This window comes from Leiobunum rupestre, chromosome 8, assembly GCF_980474605.1.
Source record: "Leiobunum rupestre chromosome 8, qqLeiRupe1.1.hap1, whole genome shotgun sequence".
Lineage (NCBI taxonomy): Eukaryota > Metazoa > Arthropoda > Arachnida > Opiliones > Sclerosomatidae > Leiobunum > Leiobunum rupestre.
Window position 1 is genome coordinate 30,947,533 of NC_143391.1, and position 12,497 is coordinate 30,960,029.

At 39.5% G+C, this 12,497-nt stretch overlaps 2 protein-coding genes across 2 annotated transcripts; both read left to right on the forward strand.

Moving 5' to 3' along the window:
* The first annotated feature begins 747 nt into the window (after positions 1–747).
* LOC149933146 (CUB and sushi domain-containing protein 1-like) lies at positions 748–10,664 on the forward strand. The gene is made up of 11 exons (XM_090157239.1): positions 748–817; positions 896–1,087; positions 1,170–1,355; positions 1,440–1,658; positions 1,715–1,888; positions 1,961–2,194; positions 7,093–7,287; positions 7,682–7,897; positions 9,317–9,376; positions 9,441–9,519; positions 9,956–10,664. Exons 1-11 carry the CDS (start codon positions 748–750, stop codon positions 10,497–10,499), a joined length of 2,169 nt encoding a protein of 722 aa, XP_090013365.1. The 3' UTR covers positions 10,500–10,664.
* Positions 10,665–11,368: 704 nt separating this feature from the next.
* Positions 11,369–12,130, forward strand: LOC149933147 (histone H4). The gene is made up of 2 exons (XM_090155271.1): positions 11,369–11,526; positions 11,679–12,130. The coding sequence occupies exons 1-2, from the start codon at positions 11,500–11,502 to the stop codon at positions 11,961–11,963; spliced, it is 312 nt and encodes a 103-aa protein (XP_090011397.1). The 5' UTR covers positions 11,369–11,499; the 3' UTR covers positions 11,964–12,130.
* The last annotated feature ends 367 nt before the right edge of the window (positions 12,131–12,497 follow it).

The window sequence follows — 12,497 nt, forward strand, 5'->3', positions numbered from 1 at the left end:
ATAAGAGAAAACGGTTGTCAAAATTATTTAAAGGGGAAATAACATTCAAAATAAAGTTGATTACCGATAGAAATAGTCGAAAACTATCGGAAAACAGTATTGGAAATTATCGTCTTTAAAAACTAGGACAATATGAATACTTCTAAGAGTAAAATAACAACTATTTTAATTTCTTCAGACGTTTGAATTAAAATATAGGGTATTATAGGAAATTTAATGAAATTATAGGAGAAAAAAGGAAAGACATTAAATTATAGGAAAAAATAGGAAATATGGGAACTGTGGTCACCCTGCAATCGCCATTTCCCACTGCTTTGAGTTTCCACCGAAAATTGCGTATTTAGAAACTTTGAGATTGTCTCTAGGAAACTTTCTATTCACGTAAATTAAGTAGCCTTATTAATCTTTATAATTTTTTCTGTGTTCGTCTCAAATAGAGGGCGACAGTGTTTCGTAGCTTTTGGGGGTTGTTATTATTTGTTTAACTTTGAATTCGTGTGCATTTTAGGCTAAATTAGTCTAGAATTAATAAAGGAGGAGGAGGTGAATAATTTTATCATTATCGAGACAGGAATGAGAGGGTAAACATTTATAAAGAAACGAAGGAAACCGGAAATCCCGTACGTCTGGGCGTTAATGTGATAGGCTCGTGTGCGATACACTGTTCCCCGAAATGATGCGCCCTATCGCGTCCCAGACTGCCTGTTTGTTTCGTCGTTAAAATGCCACTGTTGCTTGGATAAAAGAATGGCGTTCTCTTCGTTCGTCTTACTTTTCGTTTTCTTTTCCCACGATGACGCAGTCGTCGCGAGCTACGGTGAGTTCCAGGTCGAAAATTGTTTCCGAAAAGTTTTACCATTTCCAACATAGTTTTTGTTTACCATAAAACTCTTAGGACGAGAGAACGTCAGGGGATGTGGTGACCCGGGTGTTCCTGCCTCCGGTGGAATGAACCCCCCGTCGGATCCAGACTATAAAGTTGGTTCGTACGTTACCTACTTTTGTCAACCGAGCCACCAACTGTTTGGCGATTCTAAGAGGACTTGTACCCAGAACGGGTTCTGGTCTGGAAGCGTCCCGACTTGCGGTACGTATAGGATCATTTACGTGAGTTGAAGGTTGAGACATATCTCGAATTGACCCTCCAAATATCGCGTGTTAAACCCAAGGTTCTAGATTAACTATCCGAAATGTCAACCAGTCCAGCAATTACAAACTAACATACGCCGCCTACAAGGCAATTGACATGGACTACACCACTTGCTCTATGACCCAATTTAGCATGAATAATTACTGGTACGGGACGATTTATTCTAATGTAGCCGTTTCAGGAGTCAGAGTGACTGTACCGGCGAGTAAGTACAATTACATTCGATTTTCAAGTATAAACGAAATTCGTCGTGTTCGTCAACCTTTTCCCCATTTATTTGATAAAAAAGGGAGCGAGATAGCTTTCAACCTGACCGTAAAGATAGCCTCGGAATTGAGCCAAAAATTCATCCAGTGTTTGAAAACCGATGGAGAAGGATTCAAGCAAAAACATGGCCACTTTTACCTCTGCCCGCAGAACAGCAAAGGAACCACGATTTTTCTCGAAAGAATCGCGAACAAACCGATTCCCTTGGAACTGTGCGAGGTCGAAATCTTCACGACGCAAAGTAAGAGATTGCCATGCCATAAATGAAAACCCAAACCTGACAACGCGCATTTTTAGACTTGACCTGTAAGATTCCAGATAACCTCAATAACGGCTATAAGATGGCCAATGCTAGCTCGAATGGGACATACTACGTTTATTCCTGCAGCTTGGGCTTCGAACTCAGGGGAGCGGGAATTATACACTGCCATTCCAACGGTACTTGGCTCCCTAAAGTACCAACGTGCGTTGGTAAGCCTTAGAACTTTATTTATATATTCGCAATTAGAGCGTGATTAAAACTGTTTTGTCTACTACTTATAGCCATCACTTGTTTGTCACCTCCTCTAATCCATAATGGCTATTACAAGGAAGTGAAAAAGTCGGTGGACAAAGGATACATTTACAAAGACAGCGTCCAATATTACTGCAACGGCGGGTACGAGCTAAATGACTACCGAAATACCCAAAAATTATGCGTGGGTATCAACCGTTGGTCCGGTAACCCTTTATCATGTAAAGAAAAGCGGACCTCCACTCTGGTCTCTACGACCCCAGGTATGACCTACAATGAACAAAATCATTAAGCAACATTTTATTCCTGTTTTGCTTGGCTCTCAGCTTCAGTCACAAACTTACTTCATAAAGCTCAAAACGCATTAACGCCTTTACCCTCTGATTTTTACGAGCTCCAACTTCCACAGAACAAACCACGAACGAATCTTACCACCCGCAATACTTAGCGAAAATAATTCCCTCCACTCGGACTATTCGTTATTTCGGGAAGTATAATCCACATTGTCTAGTGCAGCTGTGGTGTAGTACCCCACTAACGCCAAAAGTTTATTTTTCCAAATTTTCTATTAAAAATAAAGTAAGGGGGGTCAGAAATGAAAAACTACTTCATTTAGCTTTTGCGTTAATAGCCAATATTTGTAGATTTTCCCTCATAGACTGTTGGTTTTCGGTTAAATCCTTCTTTGGAGATATGCTGATTTCGGTTGTCTATTTGGCCACGGGAAAGGACGCCGGGGTTTGGAATGAAGCGATACTACAATGTCTTTCCACGGATTTGTCTAAATTAAATGTGGCAAATGCAATTCCTACGTATATTGTTGGTGATTTTAACGCTCACGTACAGGAGCTCGACGGTCGTGAGGACTTTACTGGAATATGCGCTAAAGAGTTTATTTACAAGCATGATCTAGACTTTCTCAACCTTGACTCAGAAATTTGTGAAGGCAGAGTTACCTGGTCGGCGAGAGGTTCGCACACGAGTATCGACTTCGCTCTTTGTAATGCGCCTTTGAGAGAACGGGTTCGTTCACTATTCATTGACGAAGATGGAATTATGAGTTTGGGTAGCGATCATAATGCGATGATTCTATACCTTGATAGTTCTTTAAGAAATGAAAAGCCGATTATTGTTCAATGCCAAAACAAATGGCGTACTGGGGACCCTGTAAGGATTTAGGCCTATGGTCTAAGGGTTGATAACTTGGTGCGAGAACAAATAGAATTTTCCTACGATGTTTTTCAAGATTGTATCGCGCGTGCACCAACGACTGAACTTGGGGATACTAAAGTTGATTCCCGTAACCGTCTCCAGAAACATTGGTTTGATAACGAAGTGAAAGAAGCTGTTCAAAATCAGGGCCGGACTGGCTAGTAGATGGCCCCACCGGCTATGCAATCGTGTTGGCCCTATTTCACATAAATACAAAAAATTTCTTCTTTGGCCCCTATATGACTTGGCCCCGATCTGACCGGCGATCACCGGTTAGCCGCCCGGGTCAGTCCGGGCTTGTCGAAATCGTAAACTGATAAATAAGAAATACCGAAGACTCGTTAAAAGAAAAAATCTCTCTCCGTTGGAGCAAATCGAAAAGGATATTTTATGGAAAGATTTTTTGGACAAAAAACACCTAGTTAAGCGTTTGGTTTCTTCAAAGATCAAATCAGTTAATCATCGGATGGAGCTTGAAATTAGCAATGCGGGCAATTTGGCGGCCAGGAAATTTTGGAAGCTGTTCAAAGACGATAAATGTGGACCTCGTGTAATTTCGTCCGCGTTGAAAGATGACATCGGTACTGTTATCACGGACAAAAATAATATGGCAATCTGAATAGAAAAGTACGTTTTAGCTGAAGAAACACCTCTTAACGAATTACAAGCCTCAATCTTTCCGTGTGACACGGATTTGATACCGGAATGTCTTGTATCTGAAGTCACTCTTCTAGACCCCATTGAAATGACTGATTTGGATGCCGCAATTGGGAATCTATCCAGCGCCGGCCCTAGGGTAGAGCAAGCGGAGCGGTCGCTCTAGGCGCCAGGACAGCGGCCAGGTGGAAAGGGGTGCCAAAATTCCTTTTGAGAGGCGCGGTGCGGCGTAGCAACAATCGCTCTACCCTGACCAAGGGCTAGGGCCGGCGCTGAATCTATCCACTGGAAAAGCAGCCGGTGAGGACCGAATCTCAAATGAATTGATCCGTGCTCTACCCGAAGGGTCTCGCCAGATCTTACGCGAAGTTTTTAACCGTCTGCTATCGACAAATTTTATTCCAACGGCTTGGTCGGCTACCAAGATCCGGCTGATATTCAAGGGAGGGAATAAAGATCCCGAAGACCTGAACGCGCAGCGACCTATCGCTATCTCGCAGTGTCTTTCAAAACTCTACCTATCTATTCTCGCAAGTCGGCTTTCCGGATTTGTCGAGGACAGTAAAATCTTGGGATAACTTCAGAACGGTTTTCGTAAAGGTCGAAGAGGATCGGACAATATCTTTTCCCTTACTCAATTAATTTAGATAGCGCGTTTGGAAAAACGGTCTATGTACGTTGCGTTTTTGGACTTACGTAAAGCGTATGATAGTGTTAATCGGGATATTTTGTGGAAGAGTATGGTTAATCTTGGTATTCGTCGAACATCTACGAGCAATATACGCGAATACGTCATATCGATATTGGTTTGGGGACGTCTCTACAGATTGGCTTTCTTCGACGGTTGGACTAAAACAAGGCTGCCCATTGTCGCCGCTCCTGTTTGCCTTATATCTTCAGCCACTTGATCACACAGATTCTTCAGTTTAGCGGTCCCATTGACGGAAAATAATCAAACCGTTAAATCTTCAGAACTGTGAAGTTCGGTTTTCCGATCAGATTGACTACCTTGGTATATCCCTATGCACTGATAAGGAATATTTTGAACCCCATGAGGCCAATCTCAGGACAAAGTCGAGCCGCTTGCAAGGCCCTATCAAACATATAGGTTTTCACTCTTAATAACGCGTACTCGCCGAGTACTACTCGGTCACTCGAACCCTTTGGAAATCTGTTGCTGTTCCGAGCCCCACATACGAGAACGACGTAATTTGTATAAAAGAACCAACAAATCGTCGTTTTGAGCAAACGCAATTCGCTGTGGGGAAGGCGGCCGTTGGAGGTAATTTTTTAACGGCGAAAGCAGCGATGAAAGGGGAATTGGCGTGGTCGTCCTTAGTGGAGAGAGGCTCAAAGTAAACTTGCGTATTTGGGTTGTCTCATGTTGATGGCGCCGGAGTGCATAGCGGTGAAGGTATTCCGTTATATTAGTAAAAGGGTCATCGAACTCGTTGGTGCAGGCGAGTGGATTATGTGGATCGGATTTACGGAGTTGGCTCAGTGCAGCGAGGTCAAGCCACTACAGCCAAAGAATGGACCCAAATTATTGAAAAAACCGTTAAGGATAATTCGGTTGTAAACTGGAGACAGGAGATTGGCCGCCATCAAAGTTTATCTTTGTACAGCAGAAAGTAAGAAGTGGGCCTTGAGCCGTTTTACAACAATGATAGACCGAGCCACTAGCTCTTGTTTCAAGCCCACACTGGAGCCCTCCCGACTGCAGCGAGATTGGCTGAGATTTTTGGGGATTCCTCGGAGTGCTCTTTGTGTGGCGAAGTACGGGAAGATGTTTCGCATATTCTCATAGTGTGCCCGAATTTTCAACAAGTCAGACAGGATTATGTATACTCTGAAGAACTAGATAATTCTGACGATTGTTTGACCTATTTATTGGGCTTTAGACCTCACTCTGTGAATTGGTCGGACTTGAATGTCACGAAACGTATCCTTAGTAGGTGGGTTGCATTGAGGACAAATTGGAAAAGCTGAATCGTTCTTTACTATTATTCCGGTTTGTTCGCCTTCGATTAATCATCATAATTTTTTTGTATCTAGTATATTTTAATATTATCGTAAACATGTTCTAATTCGTGTTTAAAGAAATAATTATAAATTAAATTTCATATGTACTCGCGGATTCATTTAAAAGTGAATTCCTCCCTGATTTAAAAGGGATTTGTTATTGCAAAGAGTCAATAAATTTTCATTCATTCATACCTTTTTTTCCAAACATGACCTAATCATCCTACCGGGGCAGCTTCCCATACGCCCCTTCCCCCTCCTCGCTACGCTACTGTTTCGAATAGGGTGACCCAATGTCCTAAAAATTTACCAAAAACGCTGTCGTCTGAACCAAAACACGATGCCACGGACATTTCAATACACACAATCCCCCCGATATATTAAATTTATTTTAAATATTAAATTTAAATTTGAAAAAATTTCCACTTTTTTGTACATTTTTCGAGTTACCCGGTTTTGGAAATAAGGTAGCGAAACGCGAAAACATTAATATCTAATACTTTTTAGACAAACCGAATTCTTCGAGTTACATGGTTTTGAAAATAAGGTAGTGAAACGTGAACACGTTGTTTTAAATTAATTATTAGCCAAACCGAATTTTTCGAGTTACCTGGTTTTGGAAATAATGAAGCGAAACGCGAACACGTTAATTTAAAATAATTTATGGACAAACCGAATTTTTCGAGTTACCTGGTTTTGGAAATAATGAAGCGAAACGCGAACACGTTCATTTCAATGTAAATATTTCACTGCTTAGGGATATTTACTTATTTATTAGCCATATTTTACCTATAAAATCGTTTTAGAAAATTTAATATATGACGTATTTCGACTCGAATTATTTTTTCTTCTGAAACGGATTTTGAAAAATCAAGAGGGAACTTGCGAAGGTACATGTTTCAATTGAATAACATTAGCAGCGTAAGAAGATGCAAGGGAGGCGAAGTAGGAGGGATGAACGCGCCAGCATCCTTGTAACTTGTAAGAAGCTTAGCGCGCGCTCGGCGGGAAAATTTCGGAAAAATGGCGGCAAGATTGCCGCCGCTACGCTACGTGTTGCCGCCAGTTTTCCGAAATTTTCCCGCCGAGCGCGCGCTAAGCTTCTTACAAGTTACAAGGATGCTGGCGCGTTCATCCCTCCTACTTCGCCTCCCTTCCTATCCTCCTTGGAAGATGAATACTTCTGCCTAAAATAGATTTTGCCAAAACTTAAGTGATAATAAAAAGATAAATCAAAAACGTTTTAAATACATTTTAATTAAATTTGTAGGTTCTGCAAAATGCAATAAATTGGATTCGGGAGTCACTGATGGGATTCTGAATTATGAAAAAGATACAGTCGTCCTGCAGTGCAGCCTGGGATTCGAACCATTACAGCATTCGAATAGCACGTGTGTCCTCAACGAAAAGGGACACTATATTTGGTCTCCAAGTCCGGTATTTAGGTGTCGAAGTACCCTCCAAGGTGTGCTCTACAATTATATTATTTGATAACCTTGGCACGGAATTTTTTGCCCGTTGGAACGACTGCTCGATTTTCACATATTACCTGATAGCATAGTCACTAGGCAATCGCGGGTAAATACAACGCCTTTTATCGACTCGACTGTACTATCAGGTAACTCTTATCTGGAAAACCGTTAAGCGGAAAGAGCAGATGTACGGGGTCACTCAACTTATTCGAATTTAGTTATCGAATGCAGGGATTTTTAGTAGTATCTATCGTAGGAAAAACATTGTCTCTCTCTCTCTCTCTCTCTCTCAAGTACTGGCGACCCCGTTGAAACGAACAGCAGTCGTATCAATAAAGCTTTCTCTTCAGACTTCAACATATTTTTCTCTCCCATTTTCTGTCGAAGTGGGTCCGATAGTCTGCTCACCTCCTTCCGCTCCGAAAGGGACGAGATTCCCTGACGATGTTCAAAAGGGCGGGAGATTTGAAGTTGGATCGAAAATCGAAGTTCGTTGCTTATATAACGATGGAGAGGCTGAAGGTGTTATGCCTAGCAACGGAGTAATGATATGTGCTGACAACGGCACTTGGGACATCGCTCATTTGAAATGCAGCGAATCGGGTACTATGTCACTCTTTTGAATAATAACAGAAGCGTACAATATATATAGTTTATAACTAAGTAAATATCCCTACGTAGACGTAGTGTAATTTTTACATTTTACGCCGTGGGTAAATTATGAGGTCTTGGCAGTGGCGTAGTGAGGTTATTTGGCGCCCAGGGCCAAACTCCAAAATTTGCTCCCCCCCCCCCCCCCCAATTTCTGCCCTATAATTCCTTGTTTTTAATCATTATCAATAACAAAATAAATATTAATATATTACAATTTAATAGGTGTTTCTATAAAATACGTTAGGTCACGTGTAAATGTTTTTTCTACGTCACTAGCTAAAGTTATTGAAGATAGAGAGCGCGCGCTCGAGTCGATAAAGATTTTGGTATTTGAAGTCGACGTGCGAAACGCGCGTGCTAATAAAGCACTAAAAAACTTAAGCTCGTGACGCGGGAAAAAACATTTTATACATTTAATTTTTTTATTGATTTATTTTATAGAAACCCCTATTGATATATTAAAAAACTTTCCAGTTTCCAATATCCGCTTTAATACTTTAGGCGCCTTTTTGGCACCCCCCTGACCTGATGAGTGCGGGAATATTGTGTTCATTGAAAACTACCTCAACTTGAAGTAGTTTTCAATAGTCTTCGTCGATAATTAAAAATAACGGTGGAAAAAGCCGCCGATCAGTTTAGGATAATATTTCGGCGGCGCAAACGTCCGCCATTCTCGGCGTCAGTCAAGAAAATACACATCCGGCCAAAAGATAGCAGCGTTGTCAGAATCAGATTATTTTGTTTTAAATACACCAAAAGTGGCCAACTTTTGATTTCCCGCCAAAATGTGAAGAAAGTAAATTGATATTTTGCGGCGTAGTATCGACTCTTTTTAGCGGTATATCGCTGGGCGCGTCCATCTTTAGTTTCCCGCTTTAACCCCATTTTCCATAGAGTGTTGTCGTCTGATACGATTTTGAAAACTTGTAACGTCACAGCTGTAGTGTTAATAGTGGCTGCCATGACAGTTACCGTTTTTTATCAATAGGCAAATTACAATGGTGACGTCGCAGGGTTTCAGACGACAACACTCTATACCCTCAGTCTGCCCAAATACCCAAGCGTAGACTCCCCGCCGAGGGTGGAGGTAATGGCAAACGAAACGTGCGGGGACAAACAAGAGAGGGGGGAAAGGGCGTGAAAAAGAGCAAGGGGGCCCGTGACGATGAGAGAGCAAGGTTCAGGGGGGGGGGCTCTAATAAAGCTTAAATAAAATGGGCCCGGGTGGTATTTAATCCACTTAAGCAGTTTCCTATGGCCTATATTTGCCTATATGGATTTGCGTCTCGTAAGATAATATTATATACTTCTGATAATAATAAATTAAAAAATTCATTCGAATGATACATGTAATTCAAATATTTTAAGGTTTGAAGAGTGATAAGGTGATGTTTAGAACTTCGGAGGATTCCATCAGCTTTTACATAGGTGCGGGATAAAATTTATTTATAAATTTGCATACATTCATACTTAATTTTACACAACTAAACAGTGGCTGCGTTTTTAATCGGCGTCGGTACAGCCGTTCTAATCATAGGAACTTCTGCCTGTTTATTCGTCTTGAGAAAAAGGTATTCCAACCAAATTAAGTTATATTTTCTATAGGCAAATCTAGGCAAATAATATTTGTATCGACGCGTTATCGGAATCAGTGGTGTAGCGAGAAATACGCCAAGGGGGTGTCAGGCTATGTAAAAGGGAGGGTTGAGAAGGGGTAATAATTAAGATAAGTTAAATGTTCAAATTAAATCAAGTGATTTAAGAAAAATTTTATTTAAATGACTAATGTACTGCAAAGGAGAAACTATAGAAATTTAAATAGGTAATATTTTCAATTTAAAACAAACCAAACAATTAAATTTATTTTTTAGATTATCTTAAATTTTGCATTACCTATATAGAAGCTAAAGATTAGGCAGTTATATAGGGGAAAGTCATGATTTGCTTAAAAAATCTAAAACTATTAAAAACATCTAATTAAAGGAAAAAAAACTATTTTCTTTACAGTCGCCTGTCTGGGAGCCAACAATCGCAGAGCCTATTCCACATTGATTTCACCGATACTTTGAACGTTCGTCCCAGAAATACTTTGATGAGGATGAATTCTTATCATACAACCAGTCGGCCTGCGATAAACGATGACGAACATATTTATCAAATCCCGGCTTACGGCGAAATCGAAGAAAGTCGTTGCGGAACCAGTAGTACGTCAGAACCGGAAACACCAAAGAAAAAGTTGCCTTTGCTTCCCATTTATTCCCAGCCTTTCGAACAGACTTTAATGAGGAATCAGCCTCACATTAATCCCAGCGTTCATATTTACGCCGAACCCGTTATCGGAATCTACCAAAACACCAATTCCAACGCCTCACTCGGAACTATCGGCAGTTGTGACAGTTTTTCCGACTCCAGTCTTTATTTCGCGAATGGAGAACCTCGATTTCTGGTCAATTACCCCGATTCCATGACTAATGATTTGTATTCCGACAATGATTCCCTCAGAATGGTCGACAACGACCTTTACGTATCTGAAGACGATTCTGCGAAATAAACACTCTCGTGTACATGTTCTTATTTTGCGTCTTTACTTTGTTAGTTTCAATCTAATGCAAACCAATCTATACATTTCATCAAAACAAACGACCAAAAAAAAAAGAAACCTTATAAAATAAAACCCTAGTCAAAACGTGAGTTGTGAAATTTAGAACTTTTAGAAACAATGATAAAAAATATTCCCATTTTGATTTGTTTAAGTCGGTTTAAGAAAATCCGGAGTAAATCTCAGTCTGATGATATTTTATATTCATTTAAAAATACCAAGAAATGGTTATTTAAAGAAAAGCGATTCTATAAAGAATTTATTTGCAAATAAGCCTCCTTGTAGTTTTTAAAATTAATTTTCATATAATATAACTCGACATACATTCATCTATACTATATTTTTCATAAAATCGGAAGTTTAAATTGGTGGCTCTTAAAATTCATTTTGCTCTTGAAAATATGCTGCCATTTTAGGGTAAATAAGCCTACTATACCTTATAATGTAAAGGTAATGATAAATTTCGAAATCAATCAATTATTTTTATAAATTTCTGATAAAATATAATCAAACATATAAAATAGATCTAATCATATTTAATTTGTAAGAAAACATAAGTAAGCCTATAGGAACGGTGTTATATATATATATATATATATATATATATATATATATATATATATATATATATTATATATTATATATTATCTATCTATCCAAAAATATGCTGTAAAAATACACATAATTTTCTAACTCAAATGTAATGTTAAAAAATCATTTCGGGGAAAAAAACGAAACAGTTTCAACAAGCGGATCGTAGAGTGGTTTTTTAATCCAATCAGAATCGAGAGTAAATAGCCAATGGGAAGATCTATCTCATCGCGCGCGCCGCCAATGAGAGGTGAACGTTTTTGATAAACGGGTATAAAAGCGCCGGCTCTCTCTAAAGAGCATCAAACGTTCTCGTTCTCTGCTAGCTGCGTGTTGTCTTTTGCGGAATTATTTGTTGATAATGTCTGGACGTGGAAAAGGAGGAAAAGTACGTATCTACCTTATTCTACCATTAATAGATTTTCTTAGTAACTTTAAATTGTATTTAGTATGGTATTTTATACTATTAATTCGTATTCTTAGTAACTATTTAATTTAAATTTCGTTTTTAATATTAATTAATTCGTTCTATTTTCCTAGGGTCTTGGAAAAGGAGGAGCCAAGCGTCATAGGAAAGTTCTTCGTGATAATATCCAGGGTATTACTAAGCCTGCAATTCGTCGTCTCGCACGTCGTGGTGGAGTTAAACGTATCTCTGGTCTCATCTACGAAGAAACCCGAGGAGTCTTGAAAGTGTTCCTTGAAAACGTAATCCGAGATGCTGTCACCTACACCGAGCACGCCAAACGAAAGACTGTCACCGCTATGGATGTCGTCTATGCTCTGAAACGTCAAGGAAGAACTCTTTACGGATTCGGCGGTTAAATTTCTCATCAACGACTTAACCTTAAAAAAACGGCCCTTTTAAGGGCCATCCATATTTTGGTTAAATGGGTTTCATCCTTAATATGTTGTACATTCTGTAAATAATCATATCGTTGTCCGTCTACAATAAAGTTTTAATACTAACGTAATAAGCAGTGTGAGCCTCATTCAAATCGCTAATAAATTAAAGAGCTATATCGCGACATACATTCTGGACAAACTAAATTACTCTCCCCGCTTATAGCTGCCGATATAACGGCTTTTAAAATTCATTTTACGCGTGAAAATACCTCTACATGTTATGGTCAAAAAAGCCACGCAAAGAAGGCTGTGTGCCCAAGACGTACATACCTATAGTGTCACGCGCTAAAGCGTAATTTCAAAATGGTCAATTATGAACAAAAATAAATTAATACGGAAGGAAATATTTTCTTCTGATTAAGACTAGTGCCAGGAAGCTTAGGTCCAATGTTAACCAAACCTCATACTCTCATCAAACCATGCTTTAAGGGTCTAAATGGCCAGCTATACTAC

Excerpts from the sequence above, each read along its gene's own strand:
- LOC149933146 (XM_090157239.1), top strand. The coding sequence starts at position 748 with ATGGCGTTCTCTTCGTTCGTCTTACTTTTCGTTTTCTTTTCCCACGAT. Across the intron at positions 1,088-1,169 it reads TGGAAGCGTCCCGACTTGCG|GTTCTAGATTAACTATCCGA; the intron begins GTACGTATAGGA and ends GTTAAACCCAAG. Across the intron at positions 7,898-9,316 it reads TTTGAAATGCAGCGAATCGG|GTTTGAAGAGTGATAAGGTG; the intron begins GTACTATGTCAC and ends AAATATTTTAAG.
- LOC149933147 (XM_090155271.1), top strand. The coding sequence starts at position 11,500 with ATGTCTGGACGTGGAAAAGGAGGAAAA. Across the intron at positions 11,527-11,678 it reads GACGTGGAAAAGGAGGAAAA|GGTCTTGGAAAAGGAGGAGC; the intron begins GTACGTATCTAC and ends CTATTTTCCTAG.